The sequence below is a fragment of the Haliotis rufescens genome, unplaced genomic scaffold, assembly GCF_023055435.1.
Source record: "Haliotis rufescens isolate VD_foot unplaced genomic scaffold, xgHalRufe1.0.p SCAF_17, whole genome shotgun sequence".
Lineage (NCBI taxonomy): Eukaryota > Metazoa > Mollusca > Gastropoda > Lepetellida > Haliotidae > Haliotis > Haliotis rufescens.
In genome coordinates this window covers 18,273,022-18,298,117 of record NW_025963857.1, presented here as the reverse complement: position 1 = coordinate 18,298,117, position 25,096 = coordinate 18,273,022, and the positions used below count along the sequence as shown (strand labels likewise).

Sequence of the window (25,096 nt, the reverse complement as noted above, 5' to 3'; positions counted from 1 at the left end):
CATCGAAATCTTGCTAGGGAAACTCAGATTTTTTTTATATTCAAACAAGATAAATACTGCTCGGGAGATAAATAATTTTTTACCATTTTGTAATAAATACATTTGTTTGATTCAGATACAGATTGAGACCAATTTTGTAAATATATATCTTTTAGTCTTTGTGTTAATGATCTAATGAAATAAGAATGACATTGTTTATTTTGTTCACACCATACTTAGCCATAACCAACAGAAAACAGCAAGTCTTTTACGTCTGTTACCCAATTTTGTTTTCCATTTTTATCAAAGAGTACCATCATATCACAACATTTTTTCGGGAACCTATAAGATGGCATATTCAATAATCTTAACCAATATTTGATAACCTTTAGATATGAATATATAGAGATTGGAAATGATTCACATATACCATAACACTTGGTGTATTAACTTTAGTACCAAGGGATTTCTTGCAGGCATATAAATGAACTTTTTCTATTTGTTCAAGCTTACTGAGTCCCCATATCTCTGCTCCATATAGTAATATCGGACTTATCTTTAAATCAAATATCTTGAAGAACGACTTGTAAGTAATATTTCCAAGAGTAAAGATGTGTCTTAACACACAAATTAATACCCTCTGAGCTTGCATTGATGTTTGCTTTGCATGCATAGACAAACTAAGATGATTTGTAAAGTATACACCTTAATACTTGTAGAAAGAGGTAGTTTCTAGGCGTTCCCCTTTGTAAAACCATTTTTCCTTTTGAGCAAGTTTCCCACCATTTTTAAAAACAACGATCTTCACAGTACTTTTCTAATTCGTTAATTTGTGTCTGTAAGCCGCTGTCACGAAATATATTCGCCCCCAGAATAAAATCTCCCCCCTCGGCGAATCTATACCGGTACAGTTCCGCCCCTCTCGAAATAAACTCTCCCCCACCCTACGAAATAAAATCTCACCCCTGAATATTTCCTTCCCCGGTCGTTTTATAAATACATGTACTTGCCATGCAGTTCAATTGTTGAGGCCAAGACGGGCCAAAGTGTTATTAGCTAATTACTTCATTATCGGCGATCATACCTACATATTATTGATGCAACATACACACATGACATAATTGAACAATCACCAACCAAAAACGAGCACCATAATTAAGTAATTCGGACTATAACACTTCTGATAGAGACGATGTTGAGAATGTGGAGTGAAAAGGTCTTCACTTTGAGCACTGTGTTTTCTTTAACTAACGCAATATGAGACAATAAAGTGGTATATAGTTAGATATAATACTAGTCGTTAGATATAAAGAATGTTTGGTAACTTTTGAAGTTCTAGGACAGTTATTAACACGTGTCGTGTCAGCCCTATGCCATTCGCGATTGTCCACTTCCAGAAAACATCCTGTATTGGTTTAACATGAATTAGTAAAGGTTAATTAGGGATGCCCAACGCGTTAAGTAATGAAAGACGAGTAGTCAAAACACTGTCATTTCCTGCCCAGGACATCATACCCCTACACGCTGAGGTCGGTGAGAAACATTCTCATCAAAGAAGTCATTTCATTCAAATTTGTTTGGTATGATTATGTCTTATAATTATTTTAGGATTGAAGGTACAGTTACCAGATAAAATATGCTGAAATATCAATTCATTATGACCATATTTCATAATCTATTTTTTAAAGTAACTCTCCTTACATTAAAGGTAACTATTTAAAGAATATAGTTCTTAAAGACATTGCAACAAACCGAATAATCAGGGGGGAGACTTTATACTGAGTGGGGCGCGAAATATATCCGCCCGGGGGAGATTTTATTTCAGAACAGATTTCCCGGGGGAGAGTTTATAGCGGGACACCGCCAATACTACTTGAGAATAATATAATATCGTCCGCAAACAATAGTAAAAATAATTGTGTCATGTCAGGATGTAGTTGAATTCCATCTTTACACTTATCTTGAATTTGTGTTGCTAATTCATTTATAAAAAATGAGAACAAAAAAGGACTTGGAATGCAGCCTTGTCTCACTCCAAGTTCACTATCAAACATTTCCGTCAGTTCTCGGTTATTTCTGACACATACTTTTACATTTTCATAAATATTACATAGAAGTTTGCTCATTTTACAACTAAGACCATGGGAATACAGAAAGGACCATAACTTATGTCGTTGTACAGAGTCAAATGCCTTTGCAAAGTCAACGAATAGAGCATAGAACTTTCCGCCTTTTGTACTTAGATACTTTTGTACGATTGTTTGTAGTATAAACATATTATCAATAGTTGTTAAACCTTTTCTTCATCCAGCTTGGGCTTCACTTATTTTATCCATAGCATTATCCCAGAACACTGATCTCTTGTTAATGATATATGTAAACATCTTACTGAATATGCTTAAAACGGTAATACCTCTGTAATTATTTACGTTATTTATATCACCCTGTTTATGGATTAGGACGATAATACCAATCGACCATGAATTTGGAAAATGTCCATTTTCGAATATCAAATTAAATATTAATTCTAAGTATGGAAGTAGTAAATCTGAAGAATGTTTAAATACCAGCTGCCTTGTTACTTTTAAGATTATATATGCTGTCTAAAATCTCATCCCTCTTTATTGGAGAATCAAGAATATCCTCGGTAACATTTTTGTTTGTCTCATATCGAGCGGATCTATCTGGTACTGTAGGCTCTGCGTCAGACTGGTCTTCAATGGTGGGGGGTGACAAAAGATTTGTAAAGTGTTGGTACCAATCATCGGTGGTAATATTATTTCTAAATGCGTGCTTTTTATTTACACTTTTGAGGCCGCTTCTACGATATATTCTACGCTGCTATCAATATTGTTAAACGCTATTTCGACAGATTTATTGAGTAATTTTTGGAGACTATTTGTTAAAAAGTTTCATCGAAAGAGCTCTTGTTTGTCGTAATCCCATACAAACTTAAACGACCTATCACATTTACTTTAATCGGATAATTGTCGGCCCACGTGAGGCGAGCGTAATTTCAACGTGAGCGGAAGATGTGCCGATTCAGTACGTGACGGTATCGTAGAATCACTCCTGTACTCAAAAAGCGATGATGAGGCAATAACATAATCAATAATCAAGTATCGCTTTTAGCAATACGCCAGCAATATCAAGGCGGGAGACACCAGAAATGGGTTTCCCACATTGTACCCATGTCGGGTCCTATTTTCCACCCGGGTCTTCACGGATCCAAACAGGAAAGTAATCCTAACGACAATAACTGCCACAGCTATCACATTTAAATGGTAGTTACACCACCCATTGTACACATGTACACACTTTTGATATTGATGTTTTGAAGCCAAACATGTGTAAATGTAATTATTGCTGTCAATGTCTTGATATTCCAGTAAGGAGAGGATCACGTAATTGGGTCACTTTTGTCCAATCCCATTGTGTTATGTCAATACTTTTAACTGAACAGTATGGAAAAGAAAAGAATGAAGAGGCTGTCACAGGTGGGGCAGGATTAGCTCACCATATCGCGACCAACTGATATCATTACTATTTGCCATTGATAGTCTATAATTCAGTCGGAATCATACAAGGTGATTATGGAAATGGTTTTGTCGCTTTTACTGAAATAAGAATAGGAACTGTCAGTAGATAGATTAATAGACTCAAAATAATGAAAGATGTCGCTTACCTTTTCTGGCGTTGATAGTGATATGAATCTGTTGTAACTAAGAATCATCAACAGTTCTCGACATTTATTGTTCTGACTGCCCACATGAATACACAGATCAATTATGTAACGTACATCCGATAGGACGCCTATCATCTGACTTCTATGAAAGTACGCAAACGAATGTCACACAAGCTGTTGCATAGTGTTTTCGGATATTCTTAAGCTTGAATTGCCTTTTCAGATACTTTAATTAATAATCTACTAATAACACAGTTGTGTCGAGTGAGTGAGTGAGTGAGTATGGTTTTACGCCGCTTTTAGCAATATTCCAGCAATATCACGGCGGGGGTCACCAGAAATGGGCTTCATACATTGTACCCATGGCGGGAATCGAACCCGGGTCTTCGGCGTGACGAGCCAACGCTTTAACCAGTAGGCTACCTGACCGCCCCCAGTTGTGTTGAACCTATCGAACTTCCAGCGTACTTTGAACTCCAACAAGTTGACTGATATTATTATTCTTTGACAATGACTCAACGGTTGGTTGCGAGATGGCTTCGTTGTTCACTGCAAGGATTCCTCTCTATGTTACACGGGGGGTAGTCTTGTGGTTAAAGCGTTCGCTCATCACGCCGAAGACCCGGGTTCGATTCCCGACATGGGTACAATGCGTGAAGCCCATTTCTGGTGTGCCCCGCCGTGATATTGCTGGAATATTGCTAAAAGCGGCGTAAAACCATACTCACTCACTCACTCTATGTTACACAGCAATGCATGGCGGGTGCAGTTGCAGACAGTAGACACGACACCCAAGCAGCATCACACGTGTTACATTTGAATTGAAAAAGTAAAATAAATCCAAAGCTATGCACATTCCTATCCGTATCATGTTCGTATAGTAAATTTAATGTTCGGTGAGCGTATCCTGTCCCACCGGTGGCACCCGTCACAAACACATGTAAAGGACAGGCAAATGTTCACCTGAAAAAAAACATTGGAACATATGGTACAAGTATAGGGAATTGGATCGGACTCCACTCTTGTCACTGATGCGTCAAATTTGGAAATGACCTCCACATGTCTACCATAAAACCGTTTGAAAGCTTAACTGAGGTCTTGAATGTTGTAGCCTTGAATGTGTTAAGCCTAATCAAACAGCTTCTTGGCTCGTGAAGATCCGGGTTAGAATTGGTCTTCAGCAACCCATGCTTGCCGTGAAAGGCGACTATGCTTGTTGTAAGAAGCGACTAACGGGGTCGGGTGGTCAGACTCGCTGACTTGGTTGATTCATGTCATCGATCCAAATTGCGTGGATCGATGTTCATGTTGTCAATGACTGGATTGTCTGGTCCAGACTCGATTTCTTTCAGACAGCCGTCATATAGCTCGAATATTTGTGAGTGCGGCGTTAAAGAACAAACAAACAGCTCCTGAGCAATTCGTATAACAGTTTTTGAAATCATTGTAGAAATACCCCATTGTTGAAGTCCCCACACAACCACGAACCCGATGATATGATGGCCTTCAGAACTCACAGCACTATCCGAGAACGTGCTCGAGCAGAGACAACATCCATCCATGCCATCTTTGCGCCAGTCTTTGCAGCCAGACTACAGCTCCTGCTTTCCTCCCCTTCCACAGAAAGAGGAGCGGCCTCTACCATCAAGGAATGAAGACAACCCCAGCGCTCTCAAAGCTCCTAGGTACAGTCTCCTGTACAGACTGGCCATTCCAGATACACGCACGACTATTTATGGAAAGTTGAGGATCCTCCGTCCTGCATCCTTTGTGATGAGAGAATCACAGTCAAGGACTCAATTAATCAATTAATCTCAATTAAGGACTCAACGCTACCCCTTACCAATGGTGATGCTGTGACAGATATGTATCATATATAAATACATTTGATCTTATATTCAATGTTGTTTTCATTATTTAAAATTATTTCATTGAACTGTAGCCATTAATAAACAATATTAGATTGGCTATTCACTATGAGAGGGTTGAATGGCATTAAGTGACAACATAAAAGAAATCAATGAAATAATATTTATGTGTACTCGTATTTAAGACTGTAGGAATAACTTGATATTGCCTGTCAAATTGACATCAATGACGACTTGACGGGTCCTATGGTGTGCAGTAATGCCTCCCCTAACCGTACGCTCCCACCACCAAATCTGATAAACACTCTGACGGCCATACTTCTATCAAGATAAAACCTTGACTATCCTCCAGTCCTCTAACCTGACCCTCAGGTGTCGTATTGACCATGCAGTCCGATGACGTGGCATGCTGGACGTCATGGTCACTAGGGTTCATGCTGACTGTCAAAGTTGCAGTCTGAAACTGATGTCGCAGGTTAACCAAACGGATATGATTATCTTGCGGACGTTACGTTATTTTGGGCCGTTTTGAACGTAGTCGATCCTTGGTGTTTCCTGTCTGTTGCTTCCGACCCTTGAGGGACTGTATGGTGTAACGTCGTTAGCTGAGCTGGAATGGACACTATTGAACATACTCGTTAGAATGTGGAATTCCTAAACACCTCATACCAAAGGTGATGTTCTTCTAAACTCTTCCCGTTTTCAAACAAAAACGGGCAATGCATAACATATTGCATTCGAGTTAAAATATTCTCTAAAGTTATTTAAATGGGGATTAGAACATATTCGCACTCAAACATTGCCAGCGTGTGTGGTTTCATTGAAGCCTTCACAAAACTGCATTGTAGTTGGAGATTTTTTTATCTAAAACAAAAGCTATGACTAAATATGTACATAGTAATGATGTTTATTTCCGCTCGAAATAATAGAGAAAAATATCTCATTTCAACACTAATTAAAAACAAAAGACAGTGATCATTTATGTGCGTTGGAACGCAACCAGTTTGATAGCATATGAAGTTCCACAGACTTTCACCAAATAACCCAACGTTCTTGCCTGAAAAAAATAATTATATGCTTCAGACTGTTGAAAACAGTTGTAGCAAGGTGTGTTATTTTTATAAATATACTATTTAGGATCATAGTTTTAATTAGAACATATCTGGTTGTCCAGACGAAGCAAACAAACATCTAGTCTCCCAAAAAATCCAAAAGAGTTGTGCTTGAATGATTATGATTCATTATTACAATATTGATATTCTACATAATCAAATTATTCATAAATGTATGTGGTGTATGCTCGCACTGGAAGCGGCATAACATAAGTACATACTTAGATACTTAATAATTGAAGAGAAAAAACCCTAAAATATACTTTGGAAGCAAATTTGTCCTTGTTCAGGGCTCTATATCTCCTCGTACCTCCTTTGTGCATGTAGTAAAAGCGCACAAGCGATTAATAAAAACTCGTTTTGGACCTCTTGAAATAGCATAGAACCTTGTATCGCGCATTGTAAACATCATATAAACTGTATAAACTTTTATTTCCTCTAATACACGCTGGGTCTCTAATACCAGCCAGGCCTCTAATACACGCCGAGTCAAGGGCTCTCGCGAAATTAATAGAGGGCGTAGCCTCAAATAGAGGAAATACGGTAGTTTGATATCGGTTCAAAATTAAAATAAAGAGGTATCTACTCTACAGTGGGACTACATCAAATTTCAAAACACAGTAGGTTTATCTCCTAATTAACAACTCTTTAAAAAATTCCGCAATCCTGTTTGGAAACCCTTTGGATAATATTTGATGAAATCTGGACATCGGGAGAATTTTCTTCTTTGTGGTGTGATATCGATGCTATAAGTGTTCCTATACTCGTACTTAGACGTGATCATTCCGATAGTACACCTTATCGACCTATTTCATTGACCAGCTGTGTTTGCAAAACCATGAAAAGCATGGTCAATAATAGATTAACATTATACTTAGAGCCATATGATCTCATAACAAATATTCAAAGCAGTTTTTGTAAAAGGCGGAGAACCATTGACCATTTAGTTTGATTGGAGTCATTCGTTAAGAATGCCATTAACATGCAGTGTAGGACACTACATGGAAGAATAAAAGGCGACCATGCTTGTCGTAAAAGGCCACTAACGGGATCGGGTGGTCAGGCTCGCTGACTTGGTTGGGGCATGTCATCGATCCCAATTGCGTGGATCGATGCTCATGATGTCAATCACTGGATTGTCTGGTCCAGACTCGATTATTGACAGACCGCCGTCATATAGTTGGAATATTAGTGAGTGCGGCGGTAAACAAACAAACAAACAAAACATGGAAGCACGATATTTTAAAAGACGTACATGAATCTGGATTGCGAGGCCGTTTGTCTCAACTGATGTCCCAGTTTTAACTGACAGGCAAGTCCGTGTGGATTCTACCCTGTCTGATTATTGTAACCAGGGTCAGGGTGTCCAACAATGCAGTATTTTGAACAGTTTATCAAAATATTTAAATGATTTAATTGATTGGGCCCTTTTTATGGATGATTTTAATATTTCCTGTCGTGCAAAAATATGCATATTATTTAAAGGTAATAACAGCTATGTTTAAATACAAGTCATAAATGGTCTTTTAGAAAATGTATTTAAATTTTCAAAACCCTAAAACAAAGTGTATTCAGTTTTGCAGAAAATGATCTTTTTATTTATGTTAATTTTCATTTAATATTGTACTTTTCAAAAGAAATATAATTAATTCCTCTGTGTTTATGTACAAAGTGTGTTATCTAATAAATTGGTAGTGTAAATTAATAACTTGGATTGTTAGTGGCTGTACCCTCGACGGAGGTTGAAGTAGCGTAAAAGTATTGTTCCTTTAGAGGGTATGTAAGTTCGACGTTTCAAAGGATTTTTATACATGCCAGAATTTTAAAAGTAGTACACGTGTACATGTTTTTGTCATTTTACTTTGATGGCTAAACTTGCATTCAGTCACCAGCAGCTGAAGTGATGGTGTCAATCCTGCTGGGGACCTGTTCAGAGAGCTAAGTATTGTAAGTCCACGGTCCCTAGTATGGTGGCCTTACTGTGTTTGCTGGCGATCTATAGCCCATTTTTATATTGTGTTGTTAAAAATAATTTCTTCTTTTAAATGTTCTCAACTAGATTTAAAATCGAAACTGTGATACTCAAGTTATTAAACTGTCCACCGATGACGGGTTTGTATACTATATAAATATATTTATTACAAATGTCTAAGTTCTCATCACGATATAGCTGAATTATTGCCCATGTGACGTTGAATAATAACTTACTCACTCACTCTCTCCACTTCCTCTTTTTGCCATCAATTTACTTTTTACGCCTAGATAATGCAAAGGTTGTCACGTTTATTTTCGCAATGAATGCCACCATTTGTTGATTATACTTAATTGTTGATTATATGTTTTGTTTAATATGTCAGTTAACATGTTATTAAGTATAATCATATATGTCTGTTCAGGATCAAGTTCTAGTCACCTAAAATAATTACTCCCTGAATATTCATTCAAAAACAAGTGTCATTCGCGCATGACAAGAAGATGTGGAAGAAATAAAGCATTTTGGATGTCAAGGGTATGTATTTTAATAGTTTGTGTATGCTCATATTACCTATACTAGTGAGTGAGTGGGTTGGGTTTTACGCCGCTTTTAACAGTATTACAGTTATATCACGGCGTGTCAGCCTAATGTGGGAGGAAAGCCCGAAGTGATGCAGGTCTCAGACGTTTACAACTTCGGTGAAACCAACGAGCACGGGTATGGTGCTGACAAACCGAGAAACATCATCGGGGCGAAACGGGATTCGAACCCACAATCATAGGTTTCTGGCGTGCCCAAGAGACGCAACTCTGCACAGCGAATTGGGGCGCCTTAGACGACTGGGCCACCCGTGCTCCCTTACCTATACTAAAACAAGATCATTATCATATACGTTTCCATCATATGACATATTGTGTCAACATTGCCTTATTTTCCAATAAACTGATACGTATATATCCATGAACTGCCCTTGCAAACAAAAACTAGCACTAAAGAATATATTGTCATCCTACAATTAGAATGCATAAAACTTCGTTTACTTTTGGAAATATATTTGTTCATATCACAACTGTTTAGTAATTTGATCAACAAACCATACACATACAAATATACGTCGATTGTTGTTGAAGTGATAAGTAAACGATAATGATGTCAATCTTGAAGATGAGGAGGTTACCTATTTTGGATTGTTCAATATGTTCCCGTGTTTTTTTCCGGTGAAAAATTGACTTGCCTTTGCATGTGTTTGTGACGGTGTCACCGGTGGGGCAGGATACGCTCACCTTACTGCGAACTCCTGGTACCATCACTATTTGATAGTTTATCATAAACACATTAAATAGTGGTTAATATATACTGAACCACAAAAGAAACGTCACCATGGATAGATATATGAGAAAAATTATTTGTCCAAACACTGTAAACATAATTTGAGACATATAAAAAAAATGAAACTTGGCAAAACTGACCACCACGGTTGAAATTAAAGTGTCAAATGTTCTTAAAGTGAAACACAACACTAGTCTCTAAGAAAATGGCATCACAAGTCAGTATCTAGTGTGTCCGCCATGTGCATTTATGACTGCCGGGCAACGTTGATACATGGAAGGGATGAGGCGGTTGACGAAGGCCACAGGCACTTGAGCCCACCTTCTGAGGAACGCCTGATGCAGTTCAGCTGCAGTTGTCGGCCTTGGTCGGACGTCAGGTCCCTCGGGTGCTCAGTGGGATTTAAATCGGAACTGAGGGTAGGTCACTGCATGGTTCTGATGCCATTTTGCTGGAGGAAGTCTCTTGTCGCTCTCGCAGTGTGGGCACGAGCGTTATCATGCTGAAACTCGTGGTTGTGGCGACGTGCCAAATGAGTTATGGCGTGTGGTCTCAAGATTTGATCAATGTACCGAGCTGCTGTGACACCATTGTCCTCCCAGGACCGATGTTCTGGAAGACCACAGGGCCGACCCTCTGTGCAAGACCAATTCCACCCCCACACCATGATGCCTGGACCAACCCACGAGTCTCTCTCAACAACACAAGTATCCGAATAACGTTACCCGCGGCGTCGCCAGACGCTCTCTTCCATCTGTTGTTGAGATACAGTAACGGCTATCGTCTGAGAAGAGGAGTCTTCTCCACTGCTGGTGGCGCCAATGCTGGTGCTGTGTTGCCCAGTAAAAAGGTGGTCCCGGCGATGACGTGGTGTCAGAATGGGTCCTCGGTGTGGCCTGTGACAGTGGAGGTGTCTGCTTGTCAATCGTCGACGCACGATGTGTCGCTGGTGTGCCCCCATGGTCTGGCGAGCAGTTTCTGCAGCAGTAACAAAGCGATCTTGGAGATGCTGTCGCACAATCTGACGATCCTGATGTCGGGTGGTGACCCTTGGTCTTCCACTACCTGGTCGGTCATCTGTGGTGGAGGTGGTCTGGTACCGTTGCTGGAGCCTGTGCATGGCCCTTATGTGGACTTGAAATGCATTGGCTACTTGCCGGGCGGTTTGTCCAGCTTGCAATCGTTGAAGGGCTTGGTGTCGCTGATTTCTTGTCAATCTTGGCATGTGATAGCAATTCAATAACGAAGGAATGTTATCCGATCTGGGTGGATATTTATAGGGCACGAAATGGGGGAACGCATGTGCATTTCAATTTGCACGGCACTCACGTGCATCGGGTTACCATGGCCGTTGCCGTGATGCGTTTGAGCGTTCGCTGTTATTGTCATCTGCTTTGGTTTTTTATTTCATTTTTCCGGACAAGGTAATAAATGTTAAATTTTGGAAACTTTGACAAAAACTTTTCATGCAATGTTACTTGGGGTGACGTTTCTTTTGCGGTCCAGTATAGGTCATTTAACACATGATTATGAAACAGTTGGAAACGTAAAATGAGCTCTGCTTTTGGGATAAATGTCTTATGACAATGGAAATAGTTTCATCGATATACCTGAAACGACTTCCCGAGGAAAAATTCTGATTTATATGCCTGATTAAACAGATCAGCAAGAAGTGGAGCGCAATTGGTGCCCATGTGGATACCTAGTTCTTGCATAAATGTGTTAACCCCCAATTTTACATAGATGTTATCAGTGAGGAAATCCAGCATTTCAGAAATTGTTTTCTCAGTAAATTTCAAATAACATTTGCTTTCATATTTGACAAATTGACCTAAACCTCTATACCTATGGCCACCACGTCTTGTAACAAAACACCCATGGATGAAGGAATGAAGTTTTCCTTAAGTTTGCCATGCGGGTTTGTGGTGTACAAAGTGAAACACTGATGGTGAAACATCAAATGCTTTGTCAGAATTGAACCTGGTTCTTTTCTGAGGTTTTAAAACGTCCAGAAAATCCTCTGAGTTTTGGGGAATCCACATGGTATTAATTCCACTTCTCTCAAATACCTTTTTTTCTGTGCGTATCACGAAAGTCATACCTTTATTGTATTAAGGATTATGGTTAATTTTGATTCAGGGATTTGGTGGTACATTTGCTGGACCCAGCAATATATCTCTCTTTGCACGTTCAGATCAACTCTACTGAAAAATTGCAACAAGGTCTGTTTTGTTGATGCTTCTGACCCAATTCAGTTATTCTCTGACAAACTGAAACATATACCTGATGAAGCTATTCCTAAGTCCTCTGTGAACCCACATATTCGTAAGCCATGGTTTACTGACAACTGAAAACAGGCAAGGAAGTCTAGGAAGAAGACAGAGAAATACTTCCGAAGCCATCCTACTGTTCATTATTTGCGTAATGTAAAAATCAATTGTGCCAAGGCTCGACGAACTTTTAAACAAAATAAACGTCAGATATGGAAAAATATATGTTTATAAATAAAATAATTCACGCACGCCTTTGTCAAAGATACTGAACATGATCCAAAAATATCAATGGCAAAGGTTCCAAATGTAGTATTCATCATCTCAAAGATGACAAGGAGTTACTGGCTGAAAAATCTGATATTGCAAAAAAGTTGGGTGAAACTCTAGCTAAACATTCTTCTTCGTCTAATTATATATCGAAAGTTTCAGAAGTATCAGCAAGAGAAGAAAAAGTTAATTTTAATTCTGACAGTGGTGATAATCATAATGAGGTATTTCCTCTACATGAGCTGCACGTGCTGCAGCACAAGCTCATGATATTGCAACTGGTGCTGATGATTAGGAGATAAACATTATGTGTTTTCAATGTAGAGCTAGGTTACCTGTAGATTTAACCGCGCTAAATTGAATTTCGAACCGAACGCGCAGCGTGAGGTTTTAAATGTTACATTTGCGCGGTTAAATCTACAGGTAACCTAGTTCTACATTGAAAACACAGTATGTTTATCTCCATTCTACCATGACTTAATAAAACGCGAACTCTTTGGTGTTGGAAAATTTACTGAGTGAAGCGGCATTGGTTGAGTCCAGTTTTTTGAGTGGGTTATCTATCTGAATTACGGAATAACCGAGCAAAATATGGCGCTGTATATACTCAAGCAGTTTGTTTACACCGTAATACTTCACTCGAACATATGACAGGCATTGAAAGCATATAGGCACGGCAACTTGGTAAGCTAACATGAGGTGGGCATCCATAAAGAAAACAAAGCAAGCTTTGCAAGGCTTTCCCTCTACATCGCACGTCACCATTAAGACGTCATATCGCTCATTGTGACGCAAAGGATATGACGTCACAGTCGTAAATAGAAAAGCGCTAAAATTCAAAGCTCTCTGTTGTCTCCAAAACGTAAATACATTCCTTTGTAGATTTATATCGTGTTTTCTGCACGAAATGTATTGCCACACATCCTTTGCATATTGTAGTAACCGAATCTGTGCATTTTGTAACCTGTATCATAGATATAGTTATTTTAATATGCCTACTGACAATGCCTGAAAAGAGTACTATTCTATGAATATTAGCTTCCGCCGGCCGTGATGCGCCCGTCAAACCAGCTGTTTTTATCAGAGGGGGTTTATTGTTATTTAATAGCCTCTGATTGACCAATCAGAATCGAGTAAATTCCAAATTCATTGAAGAATGTCCATTATCAACTCTTAACATTTGCTTGAACCTTGCCTCGAAACTCTACTGAATATTTTTAGGACATTTGATGCTATTTAAACAACAGGACATGATCCTCCTTCGTAGAGAAATGTCATAGTTGTACCCATACCAAAGCTTGGCAGTAATCATACAGATCCATCAAATTATCGACCTATTAGCGCACGGTTAATAATCGATTGGTTTGGTTTTAAGAAACCAACAATCTGATCAGTGATTTCCGTAAAAGCCGAAGTACAATTGAACATTTGGTTAGTTTAGAATCAATTATAAAAACGCTATTGTCAATCAACCACATGCTGCATCTATCTTTTTCAATAAACGTGTAAACGTGTAATTGGAGTTCGATCCTCCACCCCAAATGGTATTGTAATTGGGGAATGTGGCAGATATCCATTGCATATATTTTCGCTTAAGCGCTGTATAAATTATTGATTAAAACTAACGACTCTTCCATCCACGCGATACCCAGTAAAAGCCTATAAGATGCTGTTCTATCTCGACCAAAATGCCAGTAATTCACGTTATAAAAATAATTGGGCAACAAATATCAAAATCACCCTTTACAGTTTAAACCTTGGATACGCATGGGTGGATCAGGGTGTTGGAAATGTCAAGATGTATTTGTCATTATTACTCCAGAGCTGAAGATTGTTTTCAGCAAATGTGGATAAAATAGAACTAAGAAATAGCAAATGTACATATACCTATTCTCTCTTCAAACAACAATTTATACTGGAAGAATATCTAATATATGTTACAATAAAAAAAATTCGTGTGTAAACTCTTGTGTGTAAACTCTATCTTCAATAAAGAAACAAGTGAATTCCAGAGAAGTTTACATCTTATCCAAATATCAATTTGTTTTGCATACTCATGTCAACCTCAAATATTACTTTATTACAAAATATTGCATTGTACATACATCATGCATTGTTAGTTACAAGAAACACGCATACCTTGTAATTGCGTTGAACTGTGGGCCTATGGCCTTTCAGTTTGCAATGAATAAACAATTTGATATACAAATTGTCACATCAATATATCACAACATGACATTCCAATCCTTCCACGCCTTCTTATGGCTCTTTTTAATCCCCTCTTTCAAAAAATATTTCAGAGGAAACCCAAGTTGGTTCCACCACTTGGAATTCGGATCAAATCACATACTATTTCTGCTAATCTAGACATATATTATCTCTCCATATCGGCTTTGTCTACTCATCCCTGGCAGTTGGTGAGACCAGAAGTAGACGGTTCCTTGACACGTTTAATAAAATCTGACAATAACCAACTAGTGTATCAACAGGAATATGTACCATTAAGACATAAATACGACACTCACCGTTCAATCTTTAGTGTTGGATCCAAGGACGGTGGCAAAGCAGCAAGTGCCACTGTCGTTGGATCAAAACTTATATCATCTAGATTACCAGAAATTAACTCATTTGCAATCCTTACACCCTTGGTATTCATTCAACGACAGTCTGCATGTGAACAGTTTATCTTTTTTTTTGTTCCTCATGTCTTCAGACTCATAAAAATGTCTCTTCGATTCATCCAATTATTGTAGAACTTTACAATGCTTATACGACACCGTTGGATGCCCTGTCATATGGCATAAAATGTAACACAATGGCTGATGCTAGTGCAAAGGCAGCCCTCAACAAGTCTGTGACACCACTTCTTGTCCCATACAGTGACTACAAACCTATGATTAGATGTTACATCCGAGATCTAATGCAAAAGAAGTTGGACACCAAAGTAAGCATGAATAAGTTGCATCAAATCAAACCAATTACTAGTATCGGTTACACCTTCTTCGGTTGACAGACCATATTTGAAGAGGTCATTTTACCACGATGTCGTATTGGCTATAGTAGATATACTTATGAATATTAATTTTATTGAAAGGCGAGGATCCTCCATTTTGTATCCCTTGTGATGAACGAATCACATTCAAGCATGTCCTGCTGGACAGTGTTGATTTTCCATCTCAAGGTATTTATATTTCAAAGTTTCATCCATAAAGGATATTTTAAATCAGATAATTGAATTAATTGATAAATTTTGATATAGAAAGTTATGTATTTGTAAAGTTATGTACAATTATTGCCCCCCTGAGAGGGTATGTAAGCCCAGGTCTTTCAAAGTATCTTAATGTATAACAGTGTTTTAATCGAAGAATATTTGTTTGTTTTAATTTCTGGCTGAAACGTAGTCCATAATCACCTTAGACTAATTAAAGAGATGGTGTAAAACCTGCTGGGGTTCCATGTAAGAAGCAAAGGTACTGTAAGTCCAATGGTCCCTAGTTTGGTGGCTTACCTTTGGTTGCTGGTGATCTTTAGCCCGTTTTTATATTGTATTGTTTTGTACAATGAAATCGTTTTATTATTATTTGCTAGTTTTAATATAATTCTGTGATATTCTAATTGTTTGACTGTCCTTTCTTGGTGTCTTTTACTGGGTCTGAATTTATTTCCAGTTCATGTAGAAATTGTTCTCGTCATTATATGGCCGAAATATTGCCGAAGTGACGTGGACTGTTAACTCACTCACTCACACTCTTTGTACGGGTTTTTATGGAGCTTTGGAATCCAGTACAAAAGAGGAATGGACATGTCTTCAGGTTTTAGAGTCAAGTCAAAAGTCGATAGTACTAATGCATGGTTTTGGCAGATTTCTTCTTCAGATGGATGGTTTGTAATTTAACGCCGCACCCAGCAATATTCCTGCTACATGACGGCGGTCTTTAATCGAGTCAAACCAGTTATTGGCATCATGAGCATCGATCCCCGCAATTGGCATAAAAGACATGCATCAACCAAGTCATCGAGTCTGACCCCCCCCCCCCCCCCATCCGATCCCGTAAGTCGCCTCTTACGACAAGCACAGTCGCCTCTTAAAGCAAGGATGGGTTGCTGAAGACCTTTTCTAGATCTCAAAGTACTGAGTACGAGTATATAAACCTAATTGAAGATGACACAGTCCTGTTGTTACCATTCCAGAGCCAGTTATATCAGGTAACGTTCATTGCACAATTTACAAACATATTATACATGGATATATGTATCAATATAAGTTTCTCGTACTTGCCTTGACATGTGGTTGTGACAGGCGCCTTCGGTTGGGCAGGATACGCTCATCCTTAGACTTTCGCGAGCACCTGGTCAGAATACGCTTAGGTTTTCGCGAGCACCTGGCGACAAATACCGTTCCAACTCAGCAATTCCGATATTTCATTCTAAACACGTAGATCAAGGGCTCGTTATTTTTCTGAACGTGCTTGGATTTTACACAACAATCTAAATGTGTTTTGGATATGAAAATATTTAGGTATCAAAGGTGAAACGGCCCGGAAAATGAAACTACACACCCATATTTGATGGTGGCTAAAAATGAAACAAACGGGAAATGGGTATTCGATGGTGATGTATCATAGTTGTGTTTTGGACTTTTGAACTTAAGTTTTCAGCTCAGTTACGTTTTGATAATGTTTGTAATTTTGGGGTTCAATCCCATTTTCAAGGGTATACTTCCTTTTGCCCGGCAGTTGATGTTTCAACACATGCTATGCATGCAATGAAGAAGTAGTGAGGTGAAGTGAAATTGGTCTTACCCTGTATGTTTGTGTTTTTGTTGGTGTTTGTACCCGTCCGGACGAATACCAGTTGTATAGTGCTGGCTTACTGCGATACAGTATATTGACACAGTACACTGACTCCGAGCTGACAATCGTTGTTTAATCGTCTTAATGACGAGCGGCAGATTGGAAAACAAGAAGTACCATCTATTAACGTGTTTTGCTATGCCGCGGACGTGGATCGAACCACCGACCTCCCGCTCTCCATGCAGACACTCTATCCATTAGACCATGGAGGCAGTTACAATGGAGAATGAGAACAAATGATAGTTTGTGTATGATGAGTGAAGCAGGAAGATTAGATCTGACAATCTGCATGAAACATGAACTTGAGATGTAAGTTCCTTAAATAAAAGCAACAAAAACATTTCCGTAATCATAAGAAATATCCACTGAGTCGATTGGACGATTCGGATTATATAAAAGCATGTGTTATGAATAACAATCCAAAAGTGATGTTACCAGGGCAGGTGGTCGCGAAACGTTGAGCGTATTCTGCTACCATTACAAACACATCGTTAAAAACCCGGGAACATATTGTGAAAGTAAAAAAAAAATGCATGTTTGTAACTGATGCATCAAATTTGGAAATGTCCTCAGCATGTCTACCAAAAATACTTTTGCTGAGGCCTTCAATGTCATGTTAAAATAAAAGCTCGGGTATTAATGCTGGATTTAGTCATCTGAACTAAATACATTTCCACTCAGCGTTGTGAATACAGCCAAAAAGTGTACAGACCTCAGTTTGTGAGTGAATCAGGAAAGATAATTGCATGCTGGTAAATGCGACCCACAATGTAGGATCAACTAATATACCTATGGCACAGGTTACTAATTTGCTTGTTCTGGCGTATAAGTATTCAACTAAATGCAGGGCCTGGCGTGTAACATTTCACATGTATATATTCTAGTCTCGATCACCATTATGTCCCAGCAGATTGTGTATGACTATGAATTGCCTTTGTTAACAGATAATGACTAAAGGAACTAGTTGTTACCTACAATTGGAAATGATAAACCTTCGTCTACTTAATAAAACAAATTTGTTCATATCTCAATCGTGTTGTGACAGTATTATCCCCTTGTTGTCAACACCTTACCTATGTTATCCCACTCATATATGCAATTGTTGTTACTGTTAATCCGCCACCTACTATATATATTTTGTACTAAGTCCCTCATTCAGTCTTGCTTGACAACGGTATAAGGATCTATACCGAAACGTCGCTTTTTACAGTATAAAAGAACCTGTTATCCATAAACTTGTGTCTACCGTGTCATATCTCAAACGGGTGTCTAGCCGGGAGAGCCACATTTCAGAAATGGCTATTGCCAGTAGAGCCACATTTTCAGCTGAGAGCATTTCACCTATTCTAGCGGGTAATTAATTAATCCGATTACCGATACCTTTAAATGCGTGTCCCACATTAAAAATACATCCTCATCTTCACTACAGACAAGAACATTGAACATTTCCTGGGACATTAGTTAGAGGGTGTTTCTTTCACTTCACCCAATGTATCTGGAGGAGGGTGCAGAAAGAAGGTCTGGTGATGGACTATATGGAAGATGAGGAGGTGAAGAAGCTGGTGAGAAGAGCTGCTGCCCTCCCTCTAGTACCTCGTGACAAAGTGGATGATGTGTGGCTTGATGCCATTGCTGACTCTCCTGCTTGCCCTAAAGTGACTGCCTTCATGGACTACGTGACAACCAGTTGGGTTCAAGGAGGGGCCTTCATGCCAGAGATTTGGAACCATTTCGAAAACCAAGGCCACCGTACCAATAATCACCTGGAAGGGTGGCACAACAAGATAAAGAAACTTGCCAAGAAGTGCCACCCGAACATCTACGAGGTAGTGAAGCTATTTCAGCGAGAGCAGTCACTCAAAGAAGTTGCAGTCCTGAGACTCTCTCACCAGTGGTCAGAACCTTCAAGAAGAAAGAAGTACAAGGCAATCGATGCACGTATTGCGTCCCTCAAGATCCAGCTCCTAAACCAACACCTGAGTGAGATGGAATATGCTGACCACGTGGGCGACCTCCTTCATCAGCAGTAATGACATTAAATCCATCATGATATTCATATGCTATTCATATTCAACAATGTAAAGTTTTGATGAATATGTTATCCTTGTTGAATAAAAAATGAGAAAACAAGACTTGTTTTGTTATATACGGTAACCTGTTAGAATCACAAAGCATGTGTTGACAGCATAGCCGCGAGAGCCACATTATACACTCACGCAACCATAACCATTGCCGCGAGAGCCACATCAATTTGGGCTATCTATTTTCGAAATGTGGCTTTGCCGGCCTGTAACCCTCAAACGTTTAGTCATTTAACAAAATAACGCATCCCCAATTCACATGAACATGTCGGGGAAAGATTCCCATCATGTGCAAACGCTTTGCATTATTCTCTATCTGAGCCACTCTTAAAACTGAGAGCAGTAAAATGTAGTGCTTCGATGAAGTGTTGGTTATATAACGCAGCGTACACTGAAAACACAACGGCATGTGGTATTTGAACATGGTTATTAATTCTTTCCCTTCGTGACTGACATGCTTGCTACAGGCTAACGAGTGAGTTAGTGAGTTTTGGTTTAACGCCGCTTTTAACAGTATTCCAGTTATATCGCGGCGTGTCAGCTTAATGTGGGAGGAAAGCCCGAAGTGATGCAGGTCTCAGACGTTTACCACTTCGGTGAAACCCACGAGCACGGGTATGGTGCTGACAAACCTGGAAACATAATCGGGGCGAACCGGGATTCGAACCCACAATCATAGGTTTCAGTCCATCACCAGACCTTCTTTCTGCACCCTCCTCCAGATACATTGGGTGAAGTGAAAGAAACACCCTCTGGCATATCGCGGCGCCTTAGACGACTGGGCCACCCGTTCCCCCTACAGGCTAACGAATCCACTCAAGTAATATAAGATAGTTATATACTAACGGATACTATGCTTAAGGTAACTATGCTTCATATAGAGTGGTGTAAATGTTACGATCTTGAAAATAACAATATTGATATTGGTCACTAGTCCGATCAATATTTTAAGATAAAAAAATTATTGATAAAAACCCATACCTACGTCCTTGGTTTTCCACAATCGTAGAACAGAACATGATTTCGAACAATGTCGTCCCGATAGCGTACGCCATTCAAAGTGTCATTAACAATGACGAAATCTTTGATAGGCATTTAGAAGTTGGGAGAACATGAACGCATGACACTTTTTTATGGATAGTAACTTCTTTTATTGTTTGTACGATGTTTCAGAGCTACGTCTTGCTCCTTCATCAGGTGAATGCTTAGTAAGTGCACAGAGTAATATATATATATATGTAATCCCTCAAAGGATGCCACAGTTCGCTTTGGTGAGACTTGCTGTGTTGTTTTAAAAGTCGAAAGGTCGCTGTCGCCCAATCTCATCAAAACCTCGAAAGGATCTGCAACAAAAGAACTAATTAAGGAGACAGTACCTGTTATAGTTAGTACAATATCAATGGGGGCGTAGGTGGAGCGCAGGTGGCTGAGATGACTTCACAAGCATCGCAATCCCACGTGATACTGGTTCTCCAGTCGTTTAGTTTCCCGTAAATGCATTCCAGAGCTTATTAAAAAAGGATGTCGGAACCATCGTTGGACACATATGCTCTCATAAGATGTAACGTACCGACATTCTTCCGCAGCCATTTGCTATATAGTTGATCATTTTAATCTCATTTATACTTACATGAACGAAATATACAAGTTATCCTAACTTTCTGTACATCACATTGAATCACAAGTAGCTGTAAGGTATAATATATTTAGCATCAGGCGGTATTGTGGTGTCATTGTTGTCATGTTCTTTATGTAGTGACATGCTTAGCTAGGGGCGGTCGGGTAGCCTAGTGGTTAAAGTGTTCGCTCGTCACGCCGAAGACCCTGGTTCGATTCCCGACATGGGTACAATGTGTGAAGCCCATTTCTGGTGTCCCCCGCCGTGATATTGCTGGAATATTGCTAAAAGCGGCGTAAAACCATATTCACTCACTCACTCACTCACATGCTTAGCTTTTTTGGATTTATTTACAAACAGGTGGTGACCTCAATATAATTCAGTACAGTTCCTTTGATTAGACGTCATAGATTTCCTTCATTTCGATGAATTATTTCCTCCCAATGGCATGTTGCAAGTTGTGCTGTTGTTCTCTCTCTAACATCCAAAACTGGCTCCCACAGGAGATATCGCTTGGATGAGATCAAGCGATATCTACACTGTAGATATCGCTGCAATGAAATTACATCACAATGCTTTGCAGACCATTGTGACGTCACTATTACATGAGACCACGGAGGCGATTTATCACATCAGCGAAAGGTTTCTTCCTAACACCTAAGTAGGTCCTAAGGTGTCTGTTTATGTTAATCACCCAATCAGATTTCCGTCTTCTCAAAATTTGAAGAGAGTGACATGTCTAACAGAAACTCGCACCTATCAGCAACAACATGTAACACCCCCGTTGGTAACTGAATGACACATGACAGAGTTACTGGTTAGTATTCAGTTGTTTCCAGCATGTTTAAATTTGGGGCATAATGAAAACTCTGCAATATATGTTGTGTCAGTCAGTTTTTGTGTTGTTGTGTTCAAATGTGGATTCTATTGTCAACCTATCCTGAAATTCAGTGTAGACTTGTCTCCTTGTGTGTGTACATAGTAGTCGAAATAAAATAAAAGCAAAGTTTATCATCTATTATTATGTCAATGGCTGGGAGCTATCTTGCTGAACATACGTAATAGAGACTGGGTTATTGAAAACCATATCGTGGACAGGTGACTTTACTTTTTTAATCCAAATGGTTCCTCCACAGAGAAATGCACGTTACAAGAAAACGCAGTTTATTCTCAAACCATACTTCTGTACAACTTTACATTGTTGAGTTTGGATTCAAAATCTTCAAAAAATGTCCTCTTGCCTTGACAATTTATGGCGCTATCGCTGCCAACAGAAACTTTATCATCAGAACATTTTATTGTAATTCCACTGAAAAGATAATCCGTCCACCTTTGTTGATACAAATATTGTTGACAAGACGTTCGTCTGCAAATACGACGAAATCCTCCTTGCAGATGTATTTAAGAAATTGTCTTACAAAGATACCCAAGCGCAACATACGGAAATGATCAATCTGCTTATTCCAAATACTTAGCAAAGGATACATTCATTATTTACCAGATTTATTTTATGCCAACCATTTTTACACAGCCACATTGAACCAAGTTAAAGAGTAAGGGTTAGAATAGGTCCTCAGGAACCTATGCTTGTCGCACTAGGCGACTCAATTGATGCGATGTTCGGGCTCCATGAATTTGTTGGATTGTCGGCTTCGATGGTGCTCTTGATGTCGATCACTGGTTTCTCTGTTATTCACAATTGATGAGGGCGGTGTTAACCATCACAAACAGATGTACAGTTAATTTTTTTAACAAACACAAACAACACACTCTGCGATAACATGTTCATGATTTTATTTACTCTTGTTTACTGTATGTTATTGCGCCTCACAAACATCCCGTCACGATTTATCTCCCATAGACCGCTCAGTTACCAAGTGCATGTAATTAGGAAAGCAACGCGAAGGCTATCGGTTCTGTTAGTCATAACACGCCACAGTTTACGAAAGTTAGCAAAGCAATTACTGTATCTAATGTTTATGTGTACAATATTAGTTTCATGAAATATTGCGGAACACCGAGTCTTGTAGTTTACTTAATTTCGTGCCTTGACATCTACACATGTCATACAAGGTGATCGGTTGGTCTTACTTAGTCTGGTTTGGCGGTTCTCGTTCCCAATGTGACATGATCCGCCAATCGAACACTGCATCTCCTGGGCCCCTGTGCAGGTCACCGTGACACAACCGTGCAACGTTCTCCCAGATCGATATGATCGGAATAATGTACATACCTCCGTAACAAATACTGCCCTCTGATTATCCATCGCACACAAAAAACATCTCACAACATGCTGTCTTTATGACGGAGTACGAATATCTCCAAAATACACTTAATCTAGCATAGTTATTACAAACATATCATTACATTACCAATGGACTATTCTAAATTCATTCCATACATTTTTTTATCAATTGCAGTTTGATTCGAAATTACTACGATCAAAATATATAACATCAATATTCTATACAATATTAACCATATGTACTAATAAACAGATTATATATGAATAAATAGCGCTGCATGTACAGTTGTGTCCGGCTTCTAACATTACATGTAAAATGTGTGTCATGAACATTCACAAAATAAAGCTTGGCTGGCGTGTCCGAGAGACTAAACACTTGTAAATATATCTACCAAATACAGTGCCATTTCCTTGAAGGCACATCCTCACACAGGACGTCTACCTAACCCAGCTGTAGATCGCCCAGTGCTCTGCTCAGCTGGTCCGTGTCCTGTCTGAACAAGACCCTGGGTATTCTTCCCTTCTCCTTCAGATCTGCGTCTCCGACAGCCTCCACATCACCGGCCCCACATCCCTGGTAATTCTCATACACATCCATGTCACATTCAGATTGTAGAGTTCTCCAATGTGTTTGTCAGACATCTCTTTCAGTTCAGCCTCTGTACAAAACGTGCATATCATGATGGTTCCGTTAACTTCTGGGAGAAAAAAGAGAAAGCTTTTGTGAACGAATATCAGCAACTGTTGAACTACTCATACAGCACAATAACAATGTCGTGACATAAGCACTGATACAGCAACCATTAAACTACTCATATAGCACAATAACAATGTCGTGGTATAAGCATTGAGACAGCAACCGTTGAACTACTCACACAGCACAATAACAATGCCGCGACATTAGCATTGAGACAGCAACTGTTGAACTACTCATACATCACAATAACAATGCCGCGACATTAGCACTGATACAGCAACTGTTGAACTACTCACATAGCACAATAACAATGTCGTGGTATAAGCATTGAGACAGCAACCGTTGAACTACTCACACATCACAATAACAATGCCGCGACATTAGCACTGATACAGCAACTGTTGAACTTCTTACATAGCACAATAACAATGTCGTGACATTAGCACTGATACAGCAACCGTTGAACTACTCACACAGCACAATAATAATGTCGTGGTATAAGCATTGAGACAGCAACTGTTGAACTTCTTACATAGCACAATAACAATGTCGTGACATGAGCACTGATACAGCAACCGTTGAACTACTCACACAGCACAATAACAATGTCGTGGTATTAGCATTGAGACAGCAACTGTTGAGCTTCTTACATAGCACAATAACAATGTCGTGACATGAGCATTGAGACAGCAACCGTTGAACTACTCACACATCACAATAACAATGCCGCGACATTAGCACTGATACAGCAACTGTTGAACTTCTTACATAGCACAATAACAATGTCGTGACATTAGCACTTATACAGCAACCGTTGAACTACTCACATAACAAAATAACAATGTCGTGGTATTAGCATTGAGACAGCAACCGTTGAACTACTCACATAGCACAATAGCAATGTCGTGGTATTAGCATTGAGACAGCAACTGTTGAACTACTCACACAGCACAATAACAATGTCGTGGTATTAGCATTGATACAGCAACTGTTGAACTACTCACATAGCACAATAACAATGTCGTGACATTAGCATTGAGACAGCAACCGTTGAACTACTCACACATCACAATAACAATGCCGCGACATTAGCACTGATACAGCAACTGTTGAA

The 25,096-nt window shown here is 39.2% G+C and overlaps 2 protein-coding genes across 2 annotated transcripts in view; one reads left to right on the top strand and one right to left on the bottom strand.

The window, feature by feature from the left end:
• Positions 1-3,766, bottom strand: part of LOC124137990 (sodium- and chloride-dependent glycine transporter 1-like) — a 61,819-nt gene extending 58,053 nt beyond the window's left edge. Inside the window, exon 1 of the mRNA XM_048397665.1 lies at positions 3,665-3,766. The gene's annotated coding sequence lies outside the window, so the exon portion shown is untranslated. The remainder of the gene's footprint in view (positions 1-3,664) is intronic.
• A 15,007-nt stretch (positions 3,767-18,773) lies between these two features.
• LOC125381130 lies at positions 18,774-23,866 on the top strand. Its single transcript, XM_048397360.1, has 2 exons — positions 18,774-19,223; positions 23,737-23,866. Exons 1-2 carry the CDS (start codon positions 18,868-18,870, stop codon positions 23,864-23,866), a joined length of 486 nt encoding a protein of 161 aa, XP_048253317.1. The 5' UTR covers positions 18,774-18,867.
• The last annotated feature ends 1,230 nt before the right edge of the window (positions 23,867-25,096 follow it).